General features: G+C 44.5%; 1 protein-coding gene across 1 annotated transcript in view; it reads right to left on the bottom strand.

Annotated features, from left to right (window-relative positions):
• LOC119411497 (chloride channel protein 2) overlaps positions 1-8,001 on the bottom strand; it is a 479,672-nt gene extending 471,671 nt beyond the window's left edge. Inside the window, exon 1 of the mRNA XM_037678447.1 lies at positions 7,880-8,001. Within this exon, the coding sequence (XP_037534375.1) occupies positions 7,880-8,001 (122 nt within the window). The remainder of the gene's footprint in view (positions 1-7,879) is intronic.
• Positions 8,002-14,696: the final 6,695 nt, after the last annotated feature.

Raw genomic sequence — 14,696 nt, 5'->3', positions numbered from 1 at the left:
GTGTAAATGACAGATTTTTGATAGAAATTGACGATTTTCGCCAAAAAGCAATGAAGTTTGCAGGTACGACTACCACACCATACGTTTAGCGCAGTGTCTGTTAACTTGACTGATATATAGATCCTATCGTATTGGCTAACTTGATACACTTGAATTGGAGTGATGAGTTGTAGATGTACATCCAGTATTTACTTTGAGTTTCTTTACATTTTTTAGTAGTTCATGAGATATTTTGCAAACAGACAGGGTTGAAGCAAACAGTTAATGCAAAAATATTTCTTAATGTGTAGCTCTCAATGGTATGTATTGGTATGATGCTCTGCAACTACAATACCAAATCTTACCTCATTATCTAAAACCTGGCTGAGTTATAGCCATTTTTGTGTTTTCTAAAAAAGGTCTTGAACATCTGGAACTGAGATGACTCAAAAAGTCAATCAGTTGTAGATGCTCATCTAGTGATTGTTTTCTGAAAATTTAACTAAAATCCATCCAGTGGTGTCCGACTGATTTTGCCAGCAGTCAGATATACTTGACTCAAAAAGTTAGCAGCAAAGTTTAAGGTTCTGGTTCACACTTGGAGTTTTGTCTTGGGGTGACTTCTGCCACATCTAGTTTTAGATCAATATCTGTTAATATGGCCGAATTACAATCCTTTTTTTTAAATCTTTAATTACAATCATCTTTGTGTTTGCAATGGAAGCTTGAGTGTGGCAGTCAGCCTTAAAATTGTGTCCACTTCAAACGATAATCAATTCTAAATGTTAATCTACTTATTACTCCCAGGGTTTCATTAAAGTACAAACAGTGTTTCATGGGATTCTGCTTATTCTGATCTGACCTTGAAAAACTAGTCCATGCATTTATTACAACTCGGCTGGACTACTGTAACTCACTTTATGTTGGGGTCAGTCAGGCTTCACTTTCACGTCTCCAGCTCGTACAAAATGCTGCAGCTCGGCTTTTAACAGGAACTCACAGGTTTGAGCACATTACTCCGGTTCTGTCCTCTCTTCACTGGCTTCCTGTACGTGTCAGAGTTGATTTTAAAATTCTCCTGCTGACACTCAAGTGCATTAACGGCCTTGCACCATTATATCTCTCCGACCTTCTTCATCCTTATATTCCTTCTCGGGCTTTGAGATCATCAGACCAGCTGCTTTTGGCCGTACCAAAAACAAGGCTGAAGCTCAGAGGAGATCGAGCGTTTTCAGTCGTGGGCCCTAAACTTTGGAACAATCTGCCCATCAACGTTCGACAGGCCACCTCAGTCTCTGCTTTTAAATCTCTCCTAAAAACACACCTATACTCATTGACATTTAACACAGGGTGATCGGATTTAGATCTAGTTTTTCATTAATACTGATTCTGTTTATGCTTTTGTTATTATTCCTATTTAACACAAGGTCATCAGATCTGATTTAGTATTTCATTGTTTCTAATTGTTTTTGGTTTTATATTTTTATTCCATGTGCTGTAAATATATATTGCTACTTTTTATTTGATGATGTGATATTTTTGTTAAGCACTTTGGTAACAGTTTCTGTTTTAAATGTGCTCTATAAATAAATCTGACTTGACTTGACTTATGGTACGTGCAAGCACATGCACAGACACAAACGCACCACGTTTTCGAAGATAATATTTACTATACATATATTTGTTAATGGACTGTACTGTACTTGTATATCACCCTTCTATCTTATCAAGATACTCAAAGCTCTTTACAACACAGTCTGTGTCCTCATTTCATACAGCACTAATAGATCTTTACAAAGACTAATCAGAGCTTTAGATCGCATTCATACACTGATGGGACACACATCGGAGGCAATGAGAGGTTCAGTGTCTTGCCAAGGGGCACTTCAACATATGACTGCTGGTGGAATCAAACTCCCAACTGCTCTAATCACTCAGCCACAGCTGCCTTATATACTTATTATGCCCATAATAAAGACCCAGACAAGCAAAAATGACCTAAAAAATAAAATCAACCTTTTACAGACCCAAACAGATGTTGAAGTCTGAAATTAACCCACAGTGTGAGGCAGTTGGTTTTACTGGAGCTCATACCCACCAGCATTTCCAAACAGCCAGCTTTTCATTCCTTCTCACAACTGAACCACACTGGCCTCTTTGAGCATCCACTGCCCACAACAAAACCCACACACAACCATCACCACTGCCAATATCACACAAAGACGCCATGTTACTACAGTCCACAGGAAAAATATGGGGGGGGGGACTCAGAACGTTTATGGTAAAAAAGGAGGCTATTTTCATGCAAGCAGTCTCTATTTTTGTTTCATTTTGTCACAATATCTAAACAAAAGGGAAGTACCATTAAAAAGGTGTGTGTGACTGTCCGTGCGTAGGGGTAGTGTGCGTGTGCGTGTGTGTGTGTGTGTGTGTGTGTGTGTTGGGGGGGGGGGGGTCTTTGGTGGCCAAGCACGAGACCTGCCAGAATGACGGAGTGTCCAGCACTGAATCAGCGGGTCGCAAGTTGTGTAATCACTCACACAAACACACAGATTAAACGACACACACTGAGGACTGTGCTCTTCACAAAGAAACTTTTTCAAGAAAAATTAAAAAAAAGGAAGCAGCGGTCCAAAAGTTGTATTACAGTCATGGATCCTCTGAATTATAAAACCTCAATGATAATTACACATGGCTGGCCTGGTAGTTGTTTACAAAAACCGACAGTCTTTAAGTTGGACAGAAATTTCCATTCAAGATACGCACAACATGAGGAATTTCTGTTTCCTTTTGAAAACACTAAAGTCAAGTTGTAAAGCTGTGCACTTCAAAGTGGGCCGAAGAACTCAGGAGGTACTTCTGAGTGATGAAAAATACTTTAGTTTATCTAAAACATTCCCAGTAAAAGATCATCTGCCTCGCACACAGCTATCTGTTTGTTTTTAAATCAATTAACAGTCCTCCAAGAAATCCAGAAGACAAAATATAAAAGTGACTGTGCACACCCTGACGTGGAGACCCGGCTGAATAAATTATCCAAGCTGCCTCTATAGGTCATCCTTGAACAGGTCAATCTGCCAGCTTTTCATAAAAACAAGCAGCATGCTGAGCCCCCCCCCCCCCCCCCGCTGAAACTGTCCCTTATTTTTCAAAGTTATCATTGTCACAACATGCATGGACTGAACTCCCAATATTCCCACCATGACGGGGACAAAAATCCCATTTAGCTGGAGGGAATAAATGTTTTCAGTAACTTTACACAGAGATGCATCGTAGCGTCACTTGTGATCAGCAGCAGACAATTTCTCTGTCAGTAAATGCTTCACAGATGAATACAGAGTGAGCAGGAAGGACTTGGTTAGCTTTATCGATTAGGGCTGAATGATTTTGGAAAAATACTCTAATTGCGATTTTTTTTCCTCAATATTTTGATTTAATATGCGATTATTCTTCAATGTCTTCTTCTCATGTATTTTTCAACCAACAAACAATAAATCTGTTTCAGTTGTAAAAAAAAAAAAAAAAAAAAAAAAAACTCCACTGTTTTCAGTGCAGCTGCAACTCTGTTTCTGCATTTTTTTGTAAAGCTCTGGAATAGCAACTTGTCTAAAATGTGTACACGAGGGCATTCTGTACCGCTTATCCATTGTGTTTACTAAAGCTGTAAACCCAGGCTTGGTCACTATATTAATGATCATCATGTCTTTCACTATGAACTCCGTTATTGCTCGAGTTATTGCCACGTGCAATTTTGAATTATGTTCATACGGAGTAATACCTTTGAACAGTTTGGTCAACGATCCTGTCGACTGGTACTTTGCTTACTTGAAGTTGAAGCACTGGCCATTGACATTCTAGCCATGCAACTATCGTAAATGGCTTTGTGGTGTTTTTTTAAGTGTTGATAAAGATTTGTGATGTTACCTCGAGAGGTACCAACAGCAGCAAGGCACGTTCTGCACAATACATGTTGCGCAGTATCTTCTTATTTATAGTCAAAATAATTCCAAACAACGAAACATGCTGCTCCTCTTTGGAACCAAACTTTCAGATGAATCAGCTTCTGTCGAGCCTGACGCCACTGTGCAACAAGTTAAAGCACAGTGTTGACTTCTCCTGCTCCCTGCTCTGCTTTGCTCCACTCAGCTTACTCGCGAGTCACTTAATCAGATCACCTGAACAATCAAATCGTAGCCTTTGCGATTACATAATATTGTTTTATCATATTGCAATGTTATTGCAAATCCAATTAATTGTTCAGCCCTATTATCGAGGTCTAAAATTAAAAGTCGGAGGCAGATCAAAAGGTAGTAGCTGGAAACGGTTTTCTACAACAAGAGTTTCAATAAGAGTACTTCTTGAGAATGGATTACAGAAAAGTTGGTCTGTTTAATTCCTCTGAAGTCTCCACCTCCATCTGTCATTGAACACTGAGGCTGCAGCCCGCTGGAAAACTTTGAAATGAGGTAGACCAGGACTATTCAACTAAATGACTCAGGGGGCTACAGTTACTGAAGGCAAGAGCTCAGGGGCCCGACATCCAGCAGTTAGCAGTTATTCTCATTATATAAAAAAACTTTTTTATTTCACATCTAGTTTTATTTAAAAATTAACCCACTGGTGGGCCGAACTGAGCACACCTGTGGGCCTGATTTGGCCCCCGGGCCACCAGTTGAACAGCCCTGAGGAATGCTTTATTTACCAACCCAGAGACTGCCGTTACATTTAACTATGCAAAGTTTGCCTATGAGACCTGTAAAAGATGGTCAAATGTCAGAAAAGTGATTGTTTAGTCTTTGTTATAGGAAAACTATTTCTACTGTAGTGTGATGTCCAGCTCCATTTGTCTGTCCTCAGTTTAATGATTGTCCACAGCATGAGGATGATAGTGCAGTGAAATGAACAAATCTAACTTTTTTAATTAATTAAATTAATTTATTAATATCAAATGCCTGTTGTCCATTTACAGTCAGCAGATATAATTTATTTTATTTCTTTCCAACTTTGTTTTGGATTTTAAATTTTAATGTCCATAACCTACTTTATTAGTAAAATTCTAATGTTTCTGCAGCCAAGTGATTAACGGTGTGTTGAGCTGCAGCATTGGCTGTAAACTGTCTGTCAGCCTGCCACTCAGCAATTTAATCTATCTTTGAAATAATGACCCATTTAATAAATCGAACAACAGAGATGACCGCACTGACTGCTGACACTGAATGGCAATTTTTCACGTTTTATAGGATTTTATAAAAATTAATATTTAGCATTTTGTAAATTTCATAGAGAAGTCTAAATTGTTCAAAATGCTCAGAGCTGTACAAATATTGGAAAATGACATACGCCCAGAAAATTCAGAGTTGGTGCATCTCTATTTATGAACCTCAAATCCAGATGTTTCTCACACATGTGGGCTCTGACTGCTGACACAAGATGGTCCCCTTCCACAACAACTATCCCTTGCAAAAATATAAAATAAATAAACAAACAAACTTGTTTTGAACAACACTACGTTTCCTAGCCTGTCCAGAAAAAAATATGTACTTCAGGAATCAGTGTATGAAATATCAGCATCAAATTATTCACCTACAAAATATCAACTGGATGAACTAAATGCCTAGAATTAAAAAACTCAGCTGACATTTTCACTGCAATATTCAAAAATAACAAGTAAATGGTAATACTGCAGTTCTATGGATTCTTGAAAATGTAATGCTCCTGATGTCAAAAGCCGTGGCCTCTAAACTCAAATTAAATGTAATTTGTTGGTGACAGCGTGTTCTGGGATTCTGACCACAAGAAGAAGAGAACAGCCTGGCTCTGGATCCAGATGTTCAGTAGCACACTGACTTCTTGTGCTTCTTGTGAACCACTGGCGGTCAGAGCCAACACATGTATGCACTTTTTACACATTAGAAACTTGTCTTTAATCATGAGCACTCTATGTGCACATGGAAGAGAGAGTAAAATGTTTAGAGACGCTCGACGACAGAAACCTCGGCTTCACGTGAAAGCGCAACAAGTGGAACTTGATTTAAATTTTATATACTTATGCTTTGACAGTCGACTAACCCCAAACTCACTGACTCAAGGGAAGTTTCTCGGATTAAAAATAGATACTGCATCATTCGGCATCTGTAAACGACATCGAGGTTTTTATTTTTTTCCACTTATTCTGACTTTTGTCTCAGTTTGCTCGTTGTTAGCTGGCAGCAGAAAGGTTAGCAACTACTGAGCCACTCGGCGTAAAAATGACAGATTCCTCCGCCGGGTCTGGTTTTCATCTCCGCCTCGGAGAGAGCCGTGGGCCGGGTGCACAGCGGCAACAAGTGAGCCTTACCAGAGTTTGTTCATACTGCAGGGCTCGTTGGTCGGACCCGTCAGCCATGGTCCTGCTGCCCCCCCGGCGACTGGATAGAGGTTTTCGGCTTGAAAGTGAGAGGAAGCCCCGGCAGCGACGTCTCCGTGCGCTCGGTGTTTTAACGCATTGACTCAGGTCAGGTGTGTGTACAGGAATCCACCGAAGGAGCTCTGACTGCGGAGCGGGCACAGGTCAACAAAAACACCGTCATTTTATACACACAGTCCTCAGGAAGAAGTCCCGCCTCGCACGTGCTTCCTTGACTTCGACCCTCCCTTTGAAAAGTGAAGAAACTCCCACTGTGGAGCAGAGCTCGTGAAGAACACCGAGGTGCTCTGCAGTTCCCTGAAACAAGGAGCTGGGGATGGTGAGGGAACCAGGTGAGACTGGAGTCTAAGTGCTGAAAAACCACGTTTTTCCCTTCTCGAAATGACATGAAAAAAAAATTAAATTGGTTAATTGAAGCTGTTTAAGCTGATTTTTGTCTAAATCAGACAGCCGTTATTCAAAGTTCGTTCATTCAACCTTTCCCACTGTGCGACGGACTCGATATAGACGTGATTTGAACGTCCATTTGACGTCCAATGTTTAGTGGGTTATTTCTACAGGTTAATTCCATTGAGCCTCTGGAACTCGTTTACAAGATAGACCTGAATTTTAGCAATTTAGCAATCAAAGAGTGATGACAACAGTAAATATACACAATCATAAAGGATACAAAAAGGTTAAATCATTTCCTCTGGACCAGTTTCTTTAAGGGAGAAACGTTTCGTCTTCCATACGGAAGACTTCATCAGTCTGTGACCTGCCAACCAGATCTGTCCCATAAGTAGCCTTCATTGCTGTGTTTCAAGCCAACCTCCTGTTGGAATCTCAGAAGCCGGCTTTTAACACATGCAAAAGTTTCTCCCTTAAAGAAATTGGTCCAGAGGAGATGTGTAGGGTTTTTTTCAACCTCTTTCCACCAGGTTCCTGAAGGCAGGGGCGGCGCTGATGAGCAGCCGCAGCTGAGACCATTTTCCCTAATTGGTGCCAGGACTACTTAAGGCTCCAGTTGTCGAGATGGCTGGTTTTTAAAGGTAGAACCCAAGGATGCAGGCAGGACTCGGTAGACTCGGTGGTAAAATAAGAAGACGCTTTTAATAACACAAAAATAAACGGCTGTCAAGGCAGCAAAACTTACACGTAGAAAATCACAAGGAGGCACTCAGGAAAACACCAGGGACTCAGGAGGATTACCAGGAGAATACAAGACGATGCCCAGACAAGGAATAACACTAAGACACAGACTTATATACAAACACTGATAAACACCTGTCAGGCTCACAGGTGTGGGAAAAGGGAAATCACATGAGAGGAAACAGGACAGAGACACACCACTAGGGGCAATATCACCACATTACCCCCTCCTTAAAGGACGTCTCCAGACGTTCCAAAGACCCTGTCCCCAAAAACTTGGGTGGGAGGAGGGGGAAAAAACAGGACGGAGGGCACAAGGGAACACAAGAGGGAAACCAGGCACACAACACATAAAAGACAGACAAAAAGTTCAGGTGGGCAGCCAGGAGGTTGCCCACCCCGTTGAAGCCGGTCAGGCAAGCGGCCTGGAGGCTGTCCACCACGTCGAAGCCAGTCAGGCGGGCAGCCTGGAGGCTATCCACCATGTCGAAGCCGGTCAGGCAGGCGACCTAGAGGCTGTCCACCACGTCAAAGCCGGTCAGGCGGGCGGCCTGGAGGCTGTCCACCACGTCGAAGCAGGTGTAGTGATGTAGGGACAGCTTTGCTGTAGACACACTACTAATTAATTATTCTTAAAGCTAGTTCAAGCACAAAGAATATTAATTGTTTAATTACAACGGATTCTTTCTTTTTTGAGTTAAATTTCTGCCATGTGACCGAGATAACTGTGAGCAGATTGTTTAATCATTGACATGAGACGCCATTTTATCTTTGACCCATCAGAATAAATGCGGTCATTTATTTAACAGAATCAAACTTTAACATCAAAACATGTACACATTGATTTGCTGATCTGTTTCTGATTAATAAAACTTGGCACTCTTTACTAACAAGACAACAGAACATTGCTGATTGAGGCTGATTCACCTCTGAAGGCATCTAGATTACTGGCAAATAGAAGTTTAAGGAAGAGAAGGAATAGATTTAAAAGGAAGATGGATGAAGGAAGATGTGTTTGTTGACCAGAATTAGCACTCTTCTTTCAACACCAGCTCAAACCCCTGGCCCACTTAGTGTGCGACAACTCGTGACGTCTCTTTACCTTTGCAGTGGATGAGCTCCAGTATAGAGGTCCCTTTGCACGCTACCTTTCAGTGTCTCCGGTCAGGGTGGCTGGTCATCGTCAGAAGTCGTGTGGTTTACTCCGTTCAGCAGAACAAGCTTCCTTCGAAGTTGTAGGGCGTTACGCCCGGGTGAGTTCACAGCGAGGCTCTGTGACTCCGCTGGGATGGACGGACCCTCGTCTCACGGTCAAATCCATCAGCTATTGATTAAATCTGAAAGTTCCTTAGGAACTCTCAGTAAGACTCCAGTCAGAAATTCCACTCAGAAGTGGAAGACTCCTGGGAAGACTCAATGAAGACTCTAGGAAGACTGAAAGAAGACTGAATAGTCCCAGGAAGTGATGACTTTTTAAAGAGTACTCACTTCCTGTCACTTGGTATTTCCTGATTGGTTGAAACAACCAGCAGGGGGGTGGTTCTAGTGATGTCAAAGGGTTATTAAGAGTCAAAAGACAGCAGGAATGTTTACGAATGATTAGTACAGACAGAGAAATGTTTTGAAGAAGTGAGAAACCTTGCAGGTGCCAGTTGCTTCTTATTTACTATCTGCTGAGTTTTAAAACAAGGCACTTCGTTCTCATAACTTGCTTTCTGACTTCTGACCGACATCCCTGACTTCTGACCGATATCAAATCCACTCATTCAGACAGAAGATCAAAATGCACAATTACTTTGTAAATAGACATTTAACTTGATTTCTAAGTCTAATGAGGTTTAAAAATCATTAATACTGTTTCACAGTTGATTTAAATGAGTGGTTCACTTCAACATTTAGAAATGGTATGAACTAAACACACTTTGATTATCAAGATATTCTAAAATAGTAATGATAATGTAAAAAAGAAGAGTGTTCTTTCAATTGATTAATTCAGGATACAATTAAATAGTCTCTTGATGAGATCATTTGTATTTCTGGATTCAGATCAATGAAATAACAGTTCCTGTCCCCTGAAGGTCTTCAGAGACAGGTTGAGGTTGGAGGCCTAGTTCACTACACAGAACTATAGATGCTGTAGAGCACCCAAGTGGCATTGACCCCTCAAGGTGAGACACGGACCCTTCTGTGGCAGGTTCAGGTCCGGTCATGGAATCCTCTGCAGACCGGGGACCATCAGGCTGAGGCGTGGAAACCTCAGGGGCTGCAGCAGGAGAATCAGAAACGGGTGGTGGAGTCAGGACTGCAGCAGGAGAACCAGGGACCAGAGACGGGACTGCAGCAGGAAAACCAGGAACCAGAGATGGGACTGCAGCATGAGAACAAGGGACCAGAGACGGGGCTGCAGCTGGAGAACCAAGGACAGGAACCAGAGACGGGGCTGCAGCCGGAGAACCAGGAACGGGAGCCAGAGACGGGGATGCAGCTGGTGGTCTTGGTTTGGTCTGGTCATTCTGTCGAGATGGCTGGTTTTTAAAGGTAGAACCCAAGGATGCAGGCAGGACTCGGTAGACTCGGTGGTAAAATAAGAAGACACTTTTAATAACACAAAAATAAACGGCTGTCGAGGCAGCAAAACTTACACATAGAAAATCACAAGGAGGCACTCAGGAAAACACCAGGGACTCAGGGGGATTACCAGGAGAATACAAGACGATGCCCAGACAAGGAATAACACTAAGACACAGACTTATATACAAACACTGATGAGGACAAAACACCTGTCAGGCTCACAGGTGTGGGAAAAGGGAAATCACATGAGAGGAAACAGGACAGAGACATACCACTAGGGGCAATATCACCACAGCAGTTGAGCTCCAGTCATTGCTGGAGCATTGTTCTACCTGCCGGTACATATGCCTCCAGCCCTGTATAGTGTTCAAGAAACAAAAAGACTTACCTTGTTTTTTGTCTGCATGTTTTCAGAGCCTTGATGTCCTGGATCCCGTCTTTTAATCTGAAGTATAGGAGAAATCCCTGGAGGATAAACTTACCTGTGACTCTTGGTCCTCAGCTGCTTCCACACACCTTCCACCACTTACCTCTGTAGACTGCCTGGCCGTCGCTCTTGGAGGAAAAAACCCTCAGCCTTGCTCAACTAGCCATCTTTACTCCTTTCACTGTAAGCGTCTCAAGACTTTGGTCAATCATCTGTTGGATAAGATGGAACATGGAAATGGTTTGACATATAGTTTTAAATTCAATATTTAAAATGCTATTCTAAACAACAGAGTTGGAAGATGTCAGAGATTTTACATTAATAGATAAAGTAAACATTTTAATGTTACAGCACTGATAGCAGCAGTGCTTAGCTACCTGTTAGCTGCTAGCTAGCTTACTTTACAGTCGGAGGCTGTTTCCTTACACAGTTACAGAATGGTAAATTGATAATGATGGATAACGTTACCACAGCTAACTAACATTTAAATACTGTTTTTATTAACCTTACCTTGCGCTATATCTTGTAATTTAACCTCTATAAATAAAGTTTGAATGAATGAAATTCTGTGAAGTTTACAGACAGGTCTCCCGAGTGAGAATAGACCTGGAAGTACTGATCCACATCGAGTCAGAACGTAAGTTGTCTGACGTCATGTGAAAAGGGTCTATTGTAAAAGACTGTGTGTTTGAATAAATGAATAAAGTATAAACAAACCTTTTCTTTCTTCCTCTTCTTCTTGTGAGATTTATTTGCGGTTGGAAAACATCTTTCTTCCTCCAAGTTTCTTATATGATTTGTTCTTTGTTCAACTGCCCCTAGTGGTCTGGAGCACTTCCGTTTTTATGGAGCGAGTTTGAGTGTTCTATTTCATATAGGCTTCGCCCTTTAAGGCTGTCGCTTAGTGGGTTTATCCCGTCATGCGAACCATTACACTGAAAAATTTAGTCCACGCCCACCTGCTGTGTGGGCCCTACCCGGTCCGTATAAATTATGTTAAGAGCGGGTAATCGGCTCCCATTTTTCTTCAGCGAGCTAATATCACTGTCAGAAGAACGAAGAAGGAAAGTTTTCTAGCTGACCAACCTTGGTTAAGACTGCCTGTGGCCCGCCACGTCAACCTCCTGTCGTCCCGGTGAGTTCTCCTCCCCGAGGAGAAACAGACGAGCAGTCTTGTTTCAAGGTAAGCGCCGAGGAGTATTTCTCAGTGGCAGGTCGCTACACGCTGGACGACACCATTTTGTAATTTTCCTCTTATCGCCGACCCTCAGAGCGAATCGGATGGTTCCTCCGGGACAGGCGACGTCAGCAGCAGCCTCCCGCTGCTCATTCCCTCCTGGAGAGCGTTGTCGGTACAGGGGGGCTGAGCGAATGCTCACCCCCCCCCCCCCACCTTGTTTCGCATTAACGACCACACCGCTCCCGGCCGCCGGTGTCCTCCTCTGGAGCTGCCCGACATAATCCAGGAGGCAGCTGACATGAAGGGACTTTTGCCGTCCCCTCTCCTTCCCCGCCCAGATCGGATGATCTAGCGGGAAGGTTTCTGGGCTCCACTCCGGCTCGCCTTCTTGATCCCATCTGGCCTTGTTTTCCCAGTGGTGGTGTCCTACTGGGACGAGGCTGCAGCCGGTCCTGGTAGAATAGGGCGCTGGTTCCCACATCCGCAACCATCATCAGAGTGGAGGGGTTTCACCGAGCGGAAATTCCCTCAGTGCCCCCTGGAACCGAGCATTGACGGAGGCCTTTTCGGAGTAAATATGTCTAGGTTGGACCAGCGTCCTGCGCCTCCAGGGAGGCATAACCAGATGGTGATGTCGCTCTCCAACCGAGCTCACCGGCATGCATCCCAGGCGGCCGCAGTGCCGCTGACATACAGCTTCTCAGAGGCCGGAGGGACAGACCTGCCTCAGGAGACGAGGAGCTCCCTCTGCAGGCATCTGACGTCACCCTCTACCTGTGCGCCTCGCCTGCTGTCTGCCTTGTCTCGCATTGCAGCCTAGATGACAATGGTGCAGAAGTCCACCCAACATGTCACTTCCCCTCCCTGTCGGAGGAGCTGCAGAAGGCTTTTTTGTCGGAGGGCCCCATCACGACGACGCGCTGTTCAGGACCAATTTCAAGGCCATGCCGGAAAAGTCGGATGAGTTGTCGGAGACTGTGCACATGCCTCCTCCCGCACCCCCGCGCCACAGCTGCAGCTGTGTCTTTTCCGCTGCCAGCCCCTCCCGTCAGAGAACAACACTTCTCATCCCGTCAACCAGTGGTTTCAGCGTTTCCCAGAGACCACCAACAGGTGTCGCCCTAGGATAAAAAACTGCAGGGCTCACAGGGGAAGAGATTTATGAAATGACACACGGCAGCCAGAATGAATGTGTTCACGGCACGAGCTTTGAAATGAAACACGAACATCATTCAAAGATTAATGTGTCTGTTTTTTCAGCCGGTCTGTCAGTCCAATGATGTCACAGCGGCTTCTTCTCACACACAAAACGAGCTGGTGTCCTGAAACATGTTTTTTAAAACATCACCGCAGCTCGATGAAACGCACAGGTTCGCGTGACACGGCAGCCAGAATGAATGTGTTCACGACACGAGCTTTGAAATGAAACACCAACGTCATTCAAAGATAAATGTGTCTGTTTTTTCAGCCGGTCTGTCAGTCCAATGATGTCACAGCGGCTCCTCTCATTCATCCTCCACACATAATGAGCTGGTGTCCTTCGAAGAAGGTTTTCTAAAATAACACTGCAGCTCGATGAATCACTCAAAAGCTCACGTGATTCGCAGCTAAGAATGAACGTGTTCTGCAGACCGAGTCCAGTGGTAAACCTCGCTCTCAACCGGCGCTGCGCGCTGCTTCCTCTGACTGCACCAGCGTCAAACGCGCGCCCTTGCGGTAGTCCTCGTCTAAGACGCCACGTCGACGAGGGCGCACACACGCCTCTTCAGCACACGTCGGCTCACATCAACGTAGATGCAAGCCCGCAGCCTAAGCACGGCACAGAAGCGTTTTCAGAGCCTTTTTCATAAAAGCCTCTCCATGAGTGTGCGCAACGCATCTCCGCGACGGCGGTGGAGGCGGTGAGATATTGCGCATCACGTAAATGCGCACCCACTCCCCGAGCGTTACGCAGAGTGACAGCATGGATATGAGCCCGCAGCCTGAGCACTGCACCCGCAACAACCCTAACCGGTTCCGCATGCTCTGGGGCGTGCACCTTTCCCCAGCGTGAGCGCAGCACAGAGGCGTCGCGCTCCGCAGCATTGGCAGCGCATTTTTTCTCCCTAAGCGCGCACCAGCTCACATCAGCATGGCTTTGAGCCCACAGCCTGTGCACGGCATAGAACGTTGCGCACCCGCAGCAGCCCTAGCGTTTCCACATGTTCGGGGGGCGCGTATTTTTCCTTCACCGCACGCCACGGATGTGAGCCCGCAGCCTGAGTGAGGCACACATGACGGCGGTGATGGCATCCGTAGATAACGTGATGCAGCATAAATGCGTGTCCACTTCCGGGATGTTACGCGGAGTGGCAACGAGCGCGCGCTCCAGACGGATGGATGAACCGTTATCAGCAGGGGATTCACGCTGCAGTACAGCTCAAACCCCCCGTTCGGAGGAACTCTAGAGATGTTTTCTGTCATCTCTAGAACAGATTTTGTCCCCCCTCGCAGAAGCTCAGTAAATTCTGATTAAAAATGTAATTTCCAGGGTCCCAGAAGGAGAGGAAAACACAGGGTTCCACTCTCGTCACTTCCTGGTCCCAAACGGTTCCGTTCATTTGTCAATTTTGAACTGTGAGGCATCATTTCCATTTAAAATGCGTCGAGCCGCTCTGCAGCCGCCACACAGAGCAGGGAGGAGAATTCTGCTTTATCTGGACATCTGTTGCTGCTGACCCGTTTTTACAGACAGGTGGGAGCAGTGCAACTCACGTGAAACAGGCAGAGTGATATCAGCTATTTTCCGTCAGCAGACCTACGTCACATGTGTCAGACTTCACAGAGGCACATACATTTCTCGAGCTATGGGGACGCTGTGGTCCCCCACACAGCAGCTCATATAAATGTTTTCGGAGTGTCGCACGGTTTTTGAATGTGATTCAACACTTGCCTCTGTGCTGCGGAATCATCATTCTTTGATTCACACAGACAGCAGGTGACTGTTGCATACATAACCGGCA

This window comes from Nematolebias whitei, chromosome 6, assembly GCF_014905685.2.
Source record: "Nematolebias whitei isolate Nwh7 chromosome 6, NemWhi1, whole genome shotgun sequence".
In the NCBI taxonomy this organism is placed as follows: Eukaryota; Metazoa; Chordata; class Actinopteri; order Cyprinodontiformes; family Rivulidae; genus Nematolebias; species Nematolebias whitei.
Note: the sequence above shows the minus strand (reverse complement) of the source record. Positions and strands in the feature narration are given on the sequence as shown.